Source organism: Fusarium redolens (assembly GCF_020744475.1).
Source record: "Fusarium redolens strain MPI-CAGE-AT-0023 chromosome Unknown BKA55scaffold_44, whole genome shotgun sequence".
NCBI classification, from domain to species: Eukaryota; Fungi; Ascomycota; class Sordariomycetes; order Hypocreales; family Nectriaceae; genus Fusarium; species Fusarium redolens.
The window spans coordinates 63,458-79,543 of NW_025763707.1; the positions used below are offsets into that span (position 1 = coordinate 63,458).

Genomic DNA, 16,086 nt, shown 5'->3' on the forward strand with positions numbered 1-16,086 from the left:
CTGAGGATTGTTTTTAGAACTGGCGCGGTGCTAACTACGCAGTATTAGTATGAAGGTTTAAACTAGCTTCTTAGCTACAGAGATCGTTCTCAGTAGTGTCTTTGTATGCGACCAGATTTCTCTTTCTGCAAGCCCACGTAGTCCGCCCACGACGGTCGACCTTCCTGCGAAATTCACTGTTCCCAAACCCTATTGGCAGGATGTTCAGCTTTGCTATACTGACAACTGGATTGTCTTCGTCGAACCCGATATTGATGAAGAGGGTAATTGTATTGCGATAGAACTTCCCATTATATCTGTGGCTCTAAGCGCTGGCAAACCAGTGGTGAATAATTTTTCGAGGCCCGTTGGGATAGTCGGTGATGAAGAAGAGGGGTAATAGACTTTGTTTGGCCACGACGTAGCGATATGATAAGGAAAGTGGAGCCCTTTCTCAGCCGCTAATCTAACAGTAAACGGACTCTATTATAGTCGCTGAGGGCATTGCTTACTAGGCCGAGCGTCTTCTGTATATATGGCCTGGACTAGGTAATTGAGAGACATGTCAATATTGTAACCATTGCTCTTTTCGAGAAAAGCGCAGCAGCGCAACTACCCACCTACATCTTCGAGAATCACTACGAATGGAAGACCTGGATAGCCAATTTCATTAATTTTGATGGTAGACAATATCTAGTTTCTCTAATATGCGCTGTGATACCACCCTAAAGCAGCTCCTGTGGGCTGAAGGCAATTGTGAACTGCGTCCCAGCCTGCCTCGAGCCTTCCAACTGCAAGACTGCTCGCCCTTTTCTTCTCAATATCTGCCAAGCTAGCCTCATCGTTAGGAAGCAGGTTGCTTTTCCGGAGCGCTTCCTCTGGTGGTATGGTGCGTCTGTTGTTCTTAAAGACGTAGCGAGCCACGGAAGACGCATAAACCGATTTGAGCGTATCAACATCCTCTTTCTCCTGTCCCTTGGCTGTCTTCGACTTCTTATAAGGTTGCATCACAAACTCGGTCGGGTGGAAAACACCAGACTTGACGAAATGAGTTACCACGTATAACCATTTCTCATCCCACGAGAGAACCCGGGTCCACAGCTCGTATCGGGCATATGGCTTGATCTCCTTGCGCCACGTACACGTTGTGCCGCCCAAAATCATAGTGAAGTGCGTTGGCCCTGGCAATGGATTAAAAGCCCTGCCGAAGAGAACGAGACTGAAGTTGCCACGAGACATGTCCATATCTGTGAAATATGTCGAGTTTGACTTGTGGAGATTATAATCGCATTCTAATGCTGGGGATCGCGTGGCGCTGATTGCAGGGAGAAAAATGCATCGAGGAGAAAGATGTTTCTCAGGAGCAGAGTCGGTAAGTCGGCGGACGAAAGCACGAAGGAAACGTGCCTATTGGAAATGTGAGCAAATGAAAGAACCATAGGTGTTGTAGGTCCTGGGGTAGCTTACAAACCACATGAAATGTAAAGACTTGAGATTCGTCAACATGAATACGTACGCCAGCGTTCTCCAACTGAGAAACGACGCCATTGATGACCAGACAAAGCTTGACATATTTGACATAGTATCGGCCATGTTCACGAAGAGTGATGGCGTGCAGTCACAGATGCAAGATGCTGGCAAGTCGTTAATACTACACAATGTTAGGCATTTGTGTCGACGCAAGCCCTCTTTATCAAGACCAGCTAGACTTGGAACTCCACAGAGGAGAAAAACTCTGCAACATCCGTTGAGTATTTTGTTGAGGGATGTTCGGACCGAGCTTGATATGACGGGGGCCGCAGAGCAGGAGTTTGCTCGAGACCCACATAGTGCCGAGGTCAGAGGTCTTGATACCGTCATTTACCATCTAGGCTTCTACAATGATGGAGCATCGAGATAGCGGCACTGAGAAACGGTGGCATTAGTCCATTTTAGGAAGTGTCAGGATAATATCAATTGAGTGCAGAAGTAACGACTGGGAATTTTAACTATCGGTATGACGAAGCAGTCACCATCATTTGCCTGACAAAGTATAGTTATGTGACAGGACAGGAGCTATGTGTCGCCTCGCGTAGTTTCGCAATAGACTCAAAGCTTTGCACTTGAATGGCCCTTCTTGTTCGCATCCCACCAAGGCCAAAAAGGCACAGACTCTCGATGAAAAGTCCCACTGAAGTCTGGATGTTGTTTCTTCGTGATACCTTTAATACCTGCCACATTGTCCTGGGACCCAACAAGAGAGATGAAGACCTTCGAGTCCAACTTATGCATTTCTTCTGGAGTGTCGGAATTATACAACAGCATGTCCCTCATAAACTTAGTACTGGTAAGGGAGGTATTCTCTCCAATGTTGGACGCAAGCTCCACGGCGTACGCCACAGTTTCTTGAGGAGTCGGAAGGAGCTTCGAGAATAAAGGACTGACGAGTGGGTCGGAGGCAACGTAGGTATCACCAGTAGTGACAATATGCATCGCCTTAGCTAGACCGACCAAGCGCGGAAGAAAATAGGCACTACAAGACTCGAGGCTCAGACCCAGACGGGCAAAAGGTAGAGCGACTTTTGCTCCAGACCAGGCCACGCGGATGGTGGCGGGGAAGGTAATGGTGAGCCCGAAGCCTGCTGCCGGGCCGTTCATGGCGACAATGGTGGGTTTGGTGCAGTTGGCAATTGCTAGAGCGACTTGCCCTCCCCTATAAGATTGTGTCAGCGTACGTGTAGTCCAATTGTCAAGCGAGCACAGACTGGTCTCTATATCTGGCAATGGACTCTTCGCTCGCTTTATGAGCCATCAGCCCAGAAAAGCCGATCTGGAGATCTGCTCCCGCGCAGAAAGCCTTCCCTGTGCCAGTCAGAACAACAGCCCGAACTCGCTCGTCTTGATCAATAATTCGATAGGCCGTCTCAAGCTCAGTAAGCAGGTTCTCGGTAACAGCATTATGCTTATCTGGACGGTTAAAGGCTAAAATCAGAACCTTAGTAGCGGTAGGCGAGTCTGCTGGCACATGCGAGACGGTAATGTCCTTGAAGGACAGTGATGAATAGGAAGCTGGGACTTCAATAGTTGCTGACATGTTGATAATAGTCAAGGCTTTGATAGGGAGTTTACTTGATTTGTGTTGGTCTTTACAATATTGTTGCTGTGGAAATCAATTCCTACAACACTTCAGGTCTCGTCACTGCTATGATATACATGGCTTAGAGGTCGCATGCTAGACTTGTCCGAGGAATGACTGTTGCGCCCCACAATGTGCCGAGGTGAGATGGGACCCTTCGCCGAGGAGAATTCTATGCCTGTTGTGACATAAACAAAACCCACCAATCAGTCCTTGATAGGCAAACTGCTTTACACTATTCCAGCCGAAACATCAAGATGGCCCAAGTCACGAGCAATGTTCGCATTTCGATGGCCGACCTCGGTTATATCGTTTGTTCTTGACATCATCAAGTGTTTATGTCTTTGTAGCTTGTAAAGCCACTGGCAGCTGCTAAATGGGAGTTATTAAGCATGTTCGCATACACATCGAACCCTCACGGAGTATCAATATGCTAGCGAAGGCTGTATCTTCGACTCGTGCGGTTGCGTCGGGCTTATCTATTGCATCCCAAGGTGGAAACCCGATCTCAACTCTTGTATCAACACCTAATGATGGCCTATCTCGGAAAGTCACGCGCTTATCCATCAGCAATGCTCGAAACACCCTCTCCTGGGATTTTAACTTCGGGGGTTCCACCATAAACGGGCCCATTCGTCAGGTCGGTGAGCCTATTTCAGGATCCAGTCGCTAGTCGAGAATTCATCGCCTGAAGGTGGCAGAAGATTTGGCCCCGCGAGAGTAATTCGAATTTGACAATCAAATAACTATACCAACTAGTAAAAAAAATCGATTGATGTTTACTATTGTTTATTTTTATTTTTTACATGTGTAGCCTTGATCTATCTCGCCGAGATGTTGAATGAGTTTATCAATCTTAAAATTTCTTCCTATCATCAAATTAAATGCAATGCATTGGCAACGTAAATAGATGGAGCTCAGCTACTCACGACATAGACAAAGATGGACCTTGGTCCGCCGAAGCGGCATCATGAGAACTATATCTGCCGAGGCAATAAACTAGTTTGCTTTATCATCTGGGGTGATAAGAGCCCATGTCCCGCTTTGCATTTTCTTGTTTCACTTATCTTGCCTCCTTTAAATCCTTCGCATATCATCCTGGCCCACCATCATGTCCACGTCGTCCAACGAATCGGCATATGACTATGCGCCCACGATCTACGATCAGATCTCTGTGGTGGCCAATGGCTCCGATCAATTCCAGTCGCGCTATCGTCCAGCCCGCATGGGCAACATGGCCGACCTTGCCTACGGTGGCTGCGCATTGGGTGTTGGTCTCCGATCTGCCTGCGAAACTGTTTCCCCGCAGTTTGCGTTATACTCAGTCACTGGAAGCTTTCTAGCTCCTGTATCAACCGCCTTCCAGCTGCAGTGTGTTGTTCGCCGCCTTCGTGACACAAAGACATTTGCAACCAGGCAAGTGGAAGTCAAGCAGGAACAGAAAGATGGCACAACACGATTATGCATGATCATTCTCGCCGACTTCCAGAAAGCAGCAGAAAGTTCTCTTCTGACATATTCTGCTCTCCCAGGAAAAGAATACTCCCTACCCGACAAATGCCTCAGTCCTTTCGAGGCCGGTGAAAAAATGGTACATAATCGTGAATTATCCGAAGAATCTTTGACGCTCTATAAATCACTTTTCGGCCTTATGCATCGCTTTTTTGAGTTCCGCCAGGCTCCTGAGGGCATTGCGGCCCATAATCTCAGTGGGGTCGCCAAGCACAGGTTTTCGGATCAAGATGACCTTGATCTACCCCAAAAGACGTCTGCAGACTGGTTTCGTTCCCGCCAGCAGTTGCCCAGCCCAAACGACCAGTACGCAGCCTTTATCTTCATGATGGATGGTTTTCTTTCTTTCTTGCCGTTGGCACACAACAAAATGTTCTTGGATGATGCAGCTGCGTGCTCCAGCTTGGATTTCGCTTTGAGATTGTTTACAGTGGACATGAAGCTTGAAGACTGGCATCTTCGGGAGCTGAGAACTCTTTGTGGCGCAAACGGGAGGACATTTTCCGAGTCACGGGTTTGGGATCAGCACGGAACGTTAATTGCAAGCATGACCCAGCAGTCTATTTTGAGACCGAAGGGAGATGTACCGGCACGACTATAATCTCAGAGGAGTTGGCATAAAGTTATTACTGTGCTCACGATCGGTTTGACGGGGTAGTACGTCAATGGCCCGAGAGCTTTCAAATAATATAAATTCTTCCACCTGCTCTTTTGCAAAGATCTGCTTTAGCCGTTCCAGCTCTTACTATGCAACTTCAGTCCTAGGTATAGTATAAGCAATGCCATACTCAACGAGGTATAGTTGTGAATTCGTTGGTACTTCTTTTTTCATTGGCCCTGTCGTCGCCTTGTTAAGATATTATGCTGTTTATAGAAATATCTGCTAAACCTCACCTTTCGCTTATTAAGTTAACTACCGCGGTTCAATCTTTTAGCGCCCTTCGAGTCTCCAATGTTATTCACCTTCGGAAAGTCTGGATGAAAAGTGATAAGCACGATGCCGCCGAGTAATGACAGACCCTACAAGCGGGCACATATAGCTTGCAAAGCCTGCAATACTCGCAAGGTCAGGTGCACTGTCACATTGTCTGGTCCCCCATGTGCCAACTGCGCGGTGGACAACATTACCTGCGAGATGAAGAGCCGCAAGCGGCGACGGCAAGATTACTACATTTCCAGATTAGACGGTATAGATAGCTGATTAGTATAGGAACACGGATATCCTGCCTGCCATGTCTGATCCAGGAACGCAAGACAATCCGATGTCCTTGGGACAAACTCCTCCAACAACACAACTCGGCACTTCACAGAGCGAGAGCCCCCACTGGGATACTTCTGGTCTAGCGAAAGACTGTGAACCATCTCGTCGGGGCTCGATGACTGATAGGCACGGCCATTTATCCCCGGGTCACTCCCAGCAGGTCCACAATGCTTCACCTGCTACTTCTAGCCGAGACACCATTTTTGTTGGACACAACACCGATGAGAGCGAAGCAGCTGTAGCAGTCGACGCACAAGTCGATGGACCAAGACAGACCGAGCACCCCAATGCAGTTGAGTCACCCCCGATTGCAAATGCCACATCAGCATGGGCCGAGACTCTTGAAGAGCATGAGAGTGATGGCAATCGAGTGCCTTTCTACCCAGGTACACATACACAGGCCATCTATAAAGCCCGACAGCTCCCAATGCTGACAACTTCTAGGTGACAGAAGAGGACCGGCTTTCGTAATAGATATTTGCAAGCCCCAAAGATTAACTGACAGCAATCATTCTTTTGTGGCTATGCCTTCGTTAGAGTCCCTCCAACCAGAGGAAATTGAGTATCTTCGGTGGAAAGGCTGCTTTTCTTTGCCCCCCCACCCACTAAAAGAAGCTCTTATCAAAGCGTATTTCCATCATGCTCATTCTTTTGAGCCGGTCTTGGATCCTCAGGACTTTTTTGATGCGTATAGTAAAGGTCAACTCAGTTTGCTACTTCTCTGGGCAGTCTTCATGTGCGCTGCAACTGTAAGTCCTCCGTTACTCCTGTGGTAGACATGCACATACTGACTGGTCAGTTTGTTGAAGATAGTCTGTTTTACGCAGAATTTTTCGATCCACTTGCTTTCAAACGAAAAGCCTTCCAGAGAGCAAAGGTACACTGAACCTCAATTCTCTCCTCATCCCTGATACACTCGACTTAGCTGACAAGTCATATAGACACTGTATGATGCAGATTATGAGAAAAACAAAGTTACGTTGATCCAGTCCGTATTTCTCATGGGACACTTCTACGCCGACGCTGAAGATCGCTTGGGCCCTTGGCACTGGAACGGCATCGCTATTAGCCTGTCTCACACTATCGGTCTTCACATGCTGACATCTCCCGCACGAAACGGCATTCGGCCTTTGTGGCGCCGTATCTGGTGGTGTATTTACTACCGCGAGGTATGGCTGTCAATGGGCCAAGGTCGACCAATGCGGATATCTCTGGATCATTGCTCAACTCCGATGCCAGGATTATACGATACGAGCCCCAGCTGTTCGCCAGAGTACCAACACTACATACCCGAGCAGCTCGGTGCCCTCCTTGGGATATGGCTAAAGTTGATTGGGGTGACACGCATCATGGGGAGAATACTGTCAACTAACTATACCATCAAGGGAGCAAGGCCTTCCAGAGCCATCATTGAAAGAGACGAAAATGAGATTCGAGCCAACTGGATTCATGATGGGAACAATGACCAGAGTCCAGTGCTAGCTTCTCATTTATATCAATGTCGACTTCACACTCAGTACGTTCTTGAGGGTCATAGATTGTCATTGGCTAAACAGTTGTCGCAGGGCAGCTATCATAGCTCTTTACAGGCCATTTCTCCACGAAACACCGGACGGAGTTCCAGATAATGAGCAAGACTATTGGAAAACATTTGTGAATAGCAAGCTTCGGACTGCAGCCGCTCACGCAACTCATGCCATCAATTGTATGATGGCAGAAGATCTGATCAAATTTTCCCAAACGATTGCGTACGTTCTCAAAGACATAAAACTGCAGGAAGCCTCCAATTAACTGTGTTTACCTAGCGTGCTCACCATTGGCCCACCAATCCAAGTCCATCTGCTAGAAATGGCATCATCCAAGTCGTCGTCAGGCAAACTGGCAAAGCACAACTTGGCGCTGTGCTTGCTGGCTCTGGATGAGATGCGAAAGTCTTACGTCTCGGCAGACGCAGCGTATAAGCTATTCGACCGCGCCAGGATCATGGTTGAGAAGTCGCTTGGAGAAGATGAAGTGGTTTCGCGAGACCCTGCAGATGCAGGTACCAGTTCAACAGAAGCTCAAGGGATTGAGACTTTGCAATGGCTTGATGACTCTGCGTCTGCGGGCCATGAATTCGCACCGGTAGGCTTATTTTCTGCCCTTTGGATGCCATTTGCAAATCTCATACCCGAGGAGTGTTCGGAAAGTTCATTCTAGGCGAAGGTTATAGTTCTAGTGGCCCTAATTGCACTTGGTGATAGTAACTTTGTCGTTAACTTGGAAGAAAGTACCTGTGTTAAGAAAATACTACGTAAAGAAGTAGGTGCTGATATTATTAGCTCAGAGGACTTAATTTCACATATGAATCTACTATGTCGCTACAGATTCCCTGCTTTGGGCTAAACTAGCGATGATCACAATTTTGGCATGCCAAAAGGCGTTGTTTAATACACAGGTCCCCATCTGAGATGGACATCCTGAGAGTTGAGAAGTCAGTCTCGGAAAAAAAAGCGTTGTCTTAGGGTTAGTCGAGTGGGTACTTTGATCGTCACTGGACCTCATGTTCCTTGTTTAACCAACTGAGGCATGGAGGGCACTTATATACCTGTAATCTCCCCGCAGACATTATTGTTTACATATAGATGAGGCCGGGGCTCGAGGAGTCTCATCCCAGTCAATTTCCTACTAGGATTAGCTGGAGATATGTAAGAACTTCTTCTCTCATCCTCCCCCGATATGCCTGGCGCATTATAATCGAGCATAATGCGGTCGCTCTTCTCGCTAACGGGAAAACAAAGACACAACGCCAATTTCATACCAACCTCATGAAGCTGGATGACAGGCGCTGTTTGCGGTAAGTCATGAACCTTCGATGGATGTGCTGCATGTTGCTATTCAAGTCCTATCTTAATCATTGCTAACTAGCTTAAGGCAGCCAGCAGGATATCCACCGGGCGCTGATCGCGCAATGATTACTACCATGTTTTTGTCACTCGCAACAGCTTCCATTGTCTGCTCTCTCCTGTCTCGGATCCCTAGTTTGAGCGTCGTGGTGCGTGCCTTGAAATGAATCTCTACATCGTGATCCATACACTCAACTGCATCCGCAATACATATCTGATCAGCCGATATATCTTCACCATTGACTATTATGTCAATGACTGGTTCTGGCTCCATCATTTTGTGCGCATGATTCGCTTCCACTATTAGAGCGCCCTCAACACTGACGCCTAATATGTCAGGGTTGTCGAGCGGGTAGACACGACATTCATCAACCCTGATCAACGGCCGGCTTGGCCTAGTATTACTGTTAATATGCCTCAGAATGATCGTGTCTGTTTGCAGCGAGGGCGTCAATGGTGGTGGTGTTCTTGAATTTGTCCTGATCTCGAATGCATTTGCCCATGCAAGGAGCCTTTCGTCGTCATATGCCCGGCCGGCAAATGTGAGGCCGACAGGCATCTGTTTATCCGCGACCATGCCCATTGGGATTGTCGCTGTAGGTATTCCCAAGTGCCGTAAGGCTCCATTGCCATTGCTGTAGTAAACCCCGTTCTTCCACGCGTGCAAAGCACTAGAGGGGTTAACATCAGCATCAGCAGCGCCGACATCGCCAGCCGCAGGGAACACAAAGCCGTCGCAATTAACATCTGCCAAGTAGTCGTCCATAAGTTTTCGGCGTAAATCTTCAAGCGCCAGAACGGCATCTTTCAGATCTTCAACTTCATACATTGTAGTATCTTCCAGGTAGCTTGTAAGCTGGCTCCATTTAATAGCTGTTCTCATCGGGAGATGTTCAAGTTCGACGGGTGTTCGCATAGACATTGGGAAGATATTCGTTCCTTCTACGCCTGTCAGACTGGGGTGATTGGGATCGGCATTGTTACGTAGAAACTGGTCCCAACCATGGGCGACCATCGGACCTCTTTCGGTCTGATGCCAAGACGTGGGCAGTTGAACTGTGCCTTGTGGTGATAAATCAGGGTTCTCATAAGCTGTAACAACTGGAAAATCGCGAACAACAACGATTTCCGCCCCTAGGTTTTCGAGCTGTCTTCTGGCTTCCTCCCAGACTTGGATCACTCTTGGGTTGACCGTAACTGGAGTGGCACCTTGGGGAACGGGACCACCGATATACATAGCCGGGACAGCGAACCGCAGACCTTGAAGCGTGGTATGATTGCCTATCTCCTGAATCTTGTCCGCCGACAGCGACGACTTGGGCAACTCCACAAAGGGTTGGTCGCGCCAGAAATCCCCTTTAGTGAGTGGATCCTGTAAAACAAGCACTTGAAGAAGTGCAAGCATGTCCTTCATAGTACGCGTATGCGGTACTACAACATCACAAGTTGGGTAGAGTGGCCAGTTGCCCCGAATTGATATCAAACCTCGAGATGGAGTGTAAGCGACCAGGCCGTTGTTAGAAGCAGGCGAGCGTCCCGAAGACACTGTCTCTTCACCCAAACCAAACGCTGCTAAAGAAGCTGTCGTTGATACAGCGGAGCCATTTGATGAGCCAGATGCGAAAGCTGCGGCTAGATAGATGCTGTTGTATGGACTCTCAGCCCGGCCGTAGATGCCTCGCTGCATTCCGCCACATGCCATTGGTGGCATATTGGTTTTCCCGATCAAAATGCCTCCCTGGTTCCGAATTGCGCCTACAGTAAACGCATCATCCGTAGCGACAAGATCCTTAAAGGCTGGAGAGCCACAAGCCACGGTCATGCCTTTGACTTTGAAACTATCTTTGACAGTATAAGGAATGCCTTCTAGCTTGCGTATCGGCTTGCCAGAAGCTCGATAGTCGTCGGATGCGGCAGCTTCCTCAAAGACATAACTATTCAATATTGGAGTTGAGTTGAGGGTGCGATCATAACGGGAGATACGTCGCAAGTAGAGAGCTACAAGGTCAACGCTTGTCAAGGCACCTTGCGATAGTGCAGCTTGGAGGTCGTCAATAGTGGCTTCCACAATATTTAGAGTTGTCATATTGTGGGAGGTCGGAGGTCACTTGTAAAGATGATAAGTAACGTGCCTGGTGTCGAGCTTTGGTCATATACTAGAGGGCGATGTTCGATGTGGTTAGAGGTGGTTAATCAGAAAATCTGAGGAGTCACGTCAAAGTGGGTGTGCAAGACCTCAACGTCAGTCTTTTATAGTCGTGGCGCAGCCCAGATTCTCCATTCTGTGTTCTTTGGCGGGGAAGCTTCCTGGGTCAGGTCACAATCACCACGCTAAGTGGGTTTCAAGTATTGTTAGGTTACCTCGGGGTTTTGGGAAAGGTTCCTACTGCAGCACTACTACTAGAATCAATTGGTCCAAGTGCTGTTGACTCCATGCTCAGACTCACCTAGTAATGATACCAATAGATCTGTACACACGAGGAGCATATCATCAATTGGTCTTGTGAAACGCTCCTCAATCGGGTGTAACTTGAGAGATGTTGTACGGTCGGTAACTACGCCCATCATTATGTGGGTTGAGTGAGGGAACGTAAAGACATTCGAAAGGGCGTACCCCACTTGAGGCAAAGGCTGGGAATCCCCTTCCTCTGATTAGTCGGCCTGCGGTCTGACTGTGGACTGGTTCCTTAGCCAGGATCCAGGTGTAAGTCACCAGACCATTAAGCGGAGAGTCCAAGTGCCCTGCTGAGCTTCCTGTTCGATCGTCGCTCCAGTGGCTTAGTCAATGGCTCCCTTGTCAGAAGGCATAAATAGCGATCTAGGTCTCAATTGTCGGAGTCAACTGCAACCCCTGGTTTTGAGATGCGCATGCTTTCTTCTTGACAACCCTGGTCCCTACTTCACTCAAAATATGGCTTCTCCAACCGATGAGACTTGGTACCTGCCAGCCGACACAGCTCCGCACCAGAGCCTTCTTATGGCTTACCCCAACACCACATCTGATAATACTGGCAGTTTGCTTGAAAATGCACAAGACGAAATAATCAGCATTGCAAATGCTATTGCAGAATTCGAGCCTGTCATACTCTTATCGAGCTCTGAAACACTAGGAAGCGTCAAATCCAGAGTGAACCAGAATGTTACCGTCCTGTGTATTGAGCAAACGAGCCATCTGTGGATTCGAGACTTTGGCCCTATTTTTGTCAAATCTCGAAGCGGAAGATCGATTCATGGGGTCGATTTTAATTTCAACTACTGGGGAGCAAAACGTTCACCATCTGGAGACGAATTTATCGCTAAAATAGCGACCGAGTATATTACTGGTGGCTTTAATTTGCGTGCGGATATTATTGCCGAGGGCGGTGCAATGGAAGTCGACGGTGAGGGCACCTTTATGGCTGCTGAAAGTGCTATTATCAATGATAATAGGAACCCCGGCAAGACCAGAGGGCAGATTGAGAGTGAGTTATCTCGTCTGTTGGGGGTTCATAAGTTTCTTTGGCTCGCCGGTGAGGCTGGTAAGGAGACGACGGACTGCCACATCGACGCCCTCGCTCGATTTATCCGTCCTGGAATTGTTCTTTTGAGCAAGCCATCGCCCCACGGTTCCGGAAAATATACGGCCGCGTATACGGACGCCAAGACGAGGTTGTCTAGAGCTACTGACGCCCTAGGCAACAAATTAGTGTTGCATGATTGCCTTGAGCCTGATTTGGACAAGCTGGAAAACATTTCTAAAGGAGAGAATTGTGTAGCTTCCTATGTCAACTTCTTGGCTGTCAACGGAGGGGTCATAATTCCTCGATTTGGTGACGAGGACAGAGACCTTCAAGCTTTTCGATTGTTCGAAAGACTGTTTCCTGATCGAAAAGTAGTGCAGGTTTATATCAACGCGTTACCACATATAGGGGGAGGAATCCATTGTGCGACTCAACAGGTCCCCGCTCTTACTTGATCTACAGAACCTACCGAGAATTATTCTAGATACATCAAATGTCGTTATAACTCAGTTACTGAGTAACCTCTTCAGTGATGAGATGTTAGAAAGTAACGTAGATATAAAGCCTGATAGCTTTAGTTATTTAACAGAGATGTTGCAGGTTAAATCGATGTAGTTTGATTAATCTCGTTATGGCGGATGGTAAGTTAGGAACCGATAAGTAGATAGGCAGTTGAGGTGTTCATTAGGTCACAAAGTGCTATCAAGTTAAGTGGACAGAAAGGATGAAAGAGGATAACTCTAACCCTAACGCAAACCCATAGCTGACGCCGGGCTCCCAATGAATGGAACGTATTGCTGCGCGCCTCGAGTCTAGGTATTACATAACCGTGCTCCAGGAGTATGTTCGGTCGAGGGTCTACCATGGGCTGTGTGCATACGATAGGTAGTCTACATACGCTGTGTCCTAAGCGTATATCGAAAGTGCCCTGTGGCGGTCCAACCCCCATGCCGAACCCCGCATCTCGAAACACATTAGTCAACAGAAATTTTGACTACGGCTAGGATATCCGATACGAAGTCCTGGCCTATCACATACCAATTTGAGACAAGTCATCGGCTCCGATATCCGCTGGACGTACTTTGTAGGGTATGGATCATCCTGAGCTTCTAGCCGAGGCTAGATTACCTGCTCCAGGCTTTGGTCGTGGAGTCAGCCTCTATACATCCAACGAACCTACTGGTCTAGCTTTTTTCCAAACTTTGCTAGTATGCGCCTTAGGTAGAGGCACTACCTGGGGTCTAGACTGAGTGGCCCTTGTCTCCGTTGAGGATGATTTTGGGAGGTATCTAGAGCATGCTACTCTTAGCTATGCAGTACGCTAATCGGCTCGCGCACCATATACGCGAGCGAGAAAAGCACAAATTGTGTGATCGTTGGAATAGGTAGCTGTCCGCGGATCCAAGAAAACCCATCCCTCGTGTCGAGGAATCTCCTTTGTCCTTCATTCATCGGAGTCGCTTCGTTCCAAAGCTTCTGGCATATTGCTCTATAATGCCAGCTGTATCTTCAAAACAACGTAGCCAAGAGGGTAGACGGCGTAATCACAAAGCGTGAGTAATCACGATTTCCTTCGGTTATAGTTCCTAACCCGTCGTTCACCATTATAGTTGCAAGAGATGTCTCGCCCGGAAGGTAAAGTGCTCCGAATACCGACCTTGCGAACCATGTAAAAGGAAGGGTTTGGAGTGCAATGTGAATGATAAAACAGAAAAGGTACCAGTAACGAAGAGGTAAGGAATTCGGCTATCCAGTTTGTCGATCACGTTCTAGCCTGAGCTTCTCACGCCTTTCTCAATAGGTACATCGACTACCTTCTCGACAAGGTGGAAGCACTTGAACACAAGATTCATATAGCTGAACCGCTTATTGGTCTAAACTGCCATTTATTAACCTCCCAAGATGGTAAGTCACATTCGGCATCCTGGTGCTCCGTGGTTCGCATGTTACATCAGATGAGGAGATTCATTCTTCGGGCTATAGTCGTGCTTCCCAGCAGCCGACTACATCTGCACTGGACATGAGTAGTGATGCAAAGAACAAGGCAAGAGCACCACTCACAAATCCTCTCGCCTTACACACCAAAGATTGGGCCATAGGACCCGGTGGCCTTCCAGGTTTGCATAATAGAATGGCCTCGGTGTCCTCTCAATTCCTGGGGTTCATAACACGCTCGGTATCATTCCCGGCATAATATGCATTTGTGCTATTTCAGCGATCACTACATGGTCTAATTATGTCATCGGTCAATTTAAGCTAAAACATCGCAACGTATACGGCATCGACGATGCGGGTGGGTTAATGTTTGGACGAATCGGCCGCGAGGTTTTTGGTGCCGGTATCTGCATCTGTCAGTGACATAGTGTTCTCTCAGCAACAGCCTCCTCATGAAAGGATTGTAACTAAGTTTTAAACAGACTGGGTATTTTGCTCGGGCTCTGGCATGCTGAGCACTTCTATCGGACTCAACGCAGTGTCACTCCACAATGCATGCACTGCTGTTTTCGTCGTCGTTGCCGCCATAGCGTCATTTGGCCTGGCCAGTATTCGCACACTCGGCATGACATGGGTCGCGTGGACTGGTCTTGTATCTGTATTTATCGCAGGTGAGTGACTAGCTAGCTCACACGAAATAAGCCACATCTGATCCTGACCTAATATTGATAGTTCTTATGGTCACTATTGCCGTAGGGATTCAAGACCGTCCTTCTTCTGCACCTCAAACTGGCCCTTGGGAGTCTGATTTCAAACTACTTGGAAGACCTTCGTTCACGAAAGCTATTTCAGCCGTATCATCTATTGTCTTTGCATTTGCTGGTACCCCAGGCTTCTTTCCAATTGCCGCGGAAATGCGTGACCCAAGGTATTATACTCGGGCCCTGCTTATTTGTCAGTCTATCGTAACGGCAACATACATATCAGTTGGAACCGTAGTATACTATTATTGCGGTTCTTTTGTTGCCTCTCCTGCTCTTGGATCTGCGGGCGTGCTAGTTAAGAGGCTTGCTTATGGTATCGCTCTGCCAGGCCTGATCATCAGCACCATCGTTGTCATACACGTAAGTGTCTCCTTGTGAATCGATATTATCATGCCTTATATTCCATATGCTAATCGATAGCCAGTTTCCTAGCAAGTATCTCTTCGTTTGTATTCTTCGTGGGTCAAAGCATCTCACATCCAACTCTCTAATCCACTGGGGTACTTGGCTCGGTTCCACGTTTAGTGTTACCGTGGTCGCATACCTCGTCGCCAGCGGTATCCCGATTTTCAATGGTCTAGTATCTCTTATCGGTGCATTGCTCGCCACGCTGATGTCATTTCAGCCGATGGGCTGCATGTGGCTATATGATAACTGGTCTGCTGGTCGACACGCACCAACCCTTAAGTGGTGCTTGATGGTTTGTTGGAGTATCTTTGTTATTATATCAGGAATATTTCTGATGATCGCGGGTACATATAGGTCTATCGCGGGTATTATCCAGATTAACAAGGAGTCCGGTGGATCGTCAGCTTGGTCATGCGCCGACAACTCGAACTCTTCATGAACAGCCTTTCATAGACAAGGACAAGACGGAACATCTGACGACGTATCAAAATTAACAAACTCTATTTCACCTGCTTGGAGCTCGATGGTGGGTGTTACGGAAACGCAAGCCCTAACCTCCCTGACCAGCATTGCGCCACTGGGGAGGATGATGCTGGTATGCGCGAGGATAACTCCAAAATTTCGAGAGAGCACTCCCCTTAGGTGCATCATTGCAACCATTGTTGCCTTCCATACCGAAGTCTTTATGAGCATTTGCGGCGAGAGTAACACGCACAGCTGTGTATTG

At 47.8% G+C, this 16,086-nt stretch overlaps 7 protein-coding genes across 7 annotated transcripts; 4 read left to right on the forward strand and 3 right to left on the reverse strand.

The window, feature by feature from the left end:
- Nucleotides 1-617: 617 nt before the first annotated feature.
- Nucleotides 618-3,149, reverse strand: BKA55DRAFT_723166 (ClpP/crotonase-like domain-containing protein; the record flags this gene model as incomplete). Its single annotated transcript, XM_046201043.1, has 5 exons — nt 2,724-3,149; nt 2,190-2,671; nt 1,447-1,613; nt 772-1,386; nt 618-632 (listed from the first exon to the last, which is right to left on the reverse strand). Exons 1-5 carry the CDS (start codon nt 3,050-3,052, stop codon nt 618-620), a joined length of 1,608 nt encoding a protein of 535 aa, XP_046040776.1. The 5' UTR covers nt 3,053-3,149.
- A 1,056-nt stretch (nt 3,150-4,205) lies between these two features.
- Nucleotides 4,206-5,207, forward strand: BKA55DRAFT_547392 (acyl-CoA thioesterase II; the record flags this gene model as incomplete). Its single annotated transcript, XM_046191018.1, has 1 exon — nt 4,206-5,207. The coding sequence occupies one exon, from the start codon at nt 4,206-4,208 to the stop codon at nt 5,205-5,207; it is 1,002 nt and encodes a 333-aa protein (XP_046040777.1).
- A 323-nt stretch (nt 5,208-5,530) lies between these two features.
- BKA55DRAFT_587482 (fungal-specific transcription factor domain-containing protein) lies at nt 5,531-8,248 on the forward strand. The gene is made up of 6 exons (XM_046194663.1): nt 5,531-6,253; nt 6,312-6,616; nt 6,667-6,744; nt 6,809-7,383; nt 7,433-7,615; nt 7,673-8,248. Exons 1-6 carry the CDS (start codon nt 5,839-5,841, stop codon nt 8,064-8,066), a joined length of 1,950 nt encoding a protein of 649 aa, XP_046040778.1. The 5' UTR covers nt 5,531-5,838; the 3' UTR covers nt 8,067-8,248.
- A 479-nt stretch (nt 8,249-8,727) lies between these two features.
- BKA55DRAFT_587484 (amidase signature domain-containing protein) lies at nt 8,728-11,333 on the reverse strand (the record flags this gene model as incomplete). Its single annotated transcript, XM_046194664.1, has 1 exon — nt 8,728-11,333. A coding segment is annotated over exon 1 (2,078 nt), but the record flags the coding sequence as incomplete, so codon positions are not given.
- Nucleotides 11,334-11,555: 222 nt separating this feature from the next.
- BKA55DRAFT_587486 (uncharacterized protein) lies at nt 11,556-12,758 on the forward strand. Its single transcript, XM_046194665.1, has one exon. It carries the CDS (start codon nt 11,664-11,666, stop codon nt 12,705-12,707), a length of 1,044 nt encoding a protein of 347 aa, XP_046040780.1. The 5' UTR covers nt 11,556-11,663; the 3' UTR covers nt 12,708-12,758.
- A 1,113-nt stretch (nt 12,759-13,871) lies between these two features.
- Nucleotides 13,872-16,075, forward strand: BKA55DRAFT_723185 (transmembrane amino acid transporter protein-domain-containing protein; the record flags this gene model as incomplete). Its single annotated transcript, XM_046201044.1, has 5 exons — nt 13,872-13,892; nt 14,383-14,602; nt 14,670-14,858; nt 14,920-15,311; nt 15,376-16,075. 5 exons carry the CDS (start codon nt 13,872-13,874, stop codon nt 15,796-15,798), a joined length of 1,245 nt encoding a protein of 414 aa, XP_046040781.1. The 3' UTR covers nt 15,799-16,075.
- Nucleotides 15,584-16,075, reverse strand: BKA55DRAFT_587489 (uncharacterized protein). Its single transcript, XM_046194666.1, has one exon. The coding sequence runs from the start codon at nt 16,050-16,052 to the stop codon at nt 15,807-15,809; it is 246 nt and encodes an 81-aa protein (XP_046040782.1). The 5' UTR covers nt 16,053-16,075; the 3' UTR covers nt 15,584-15,806.
- Nucleotides 16,076-16,086: the final 11 nt, after the last annotated feature.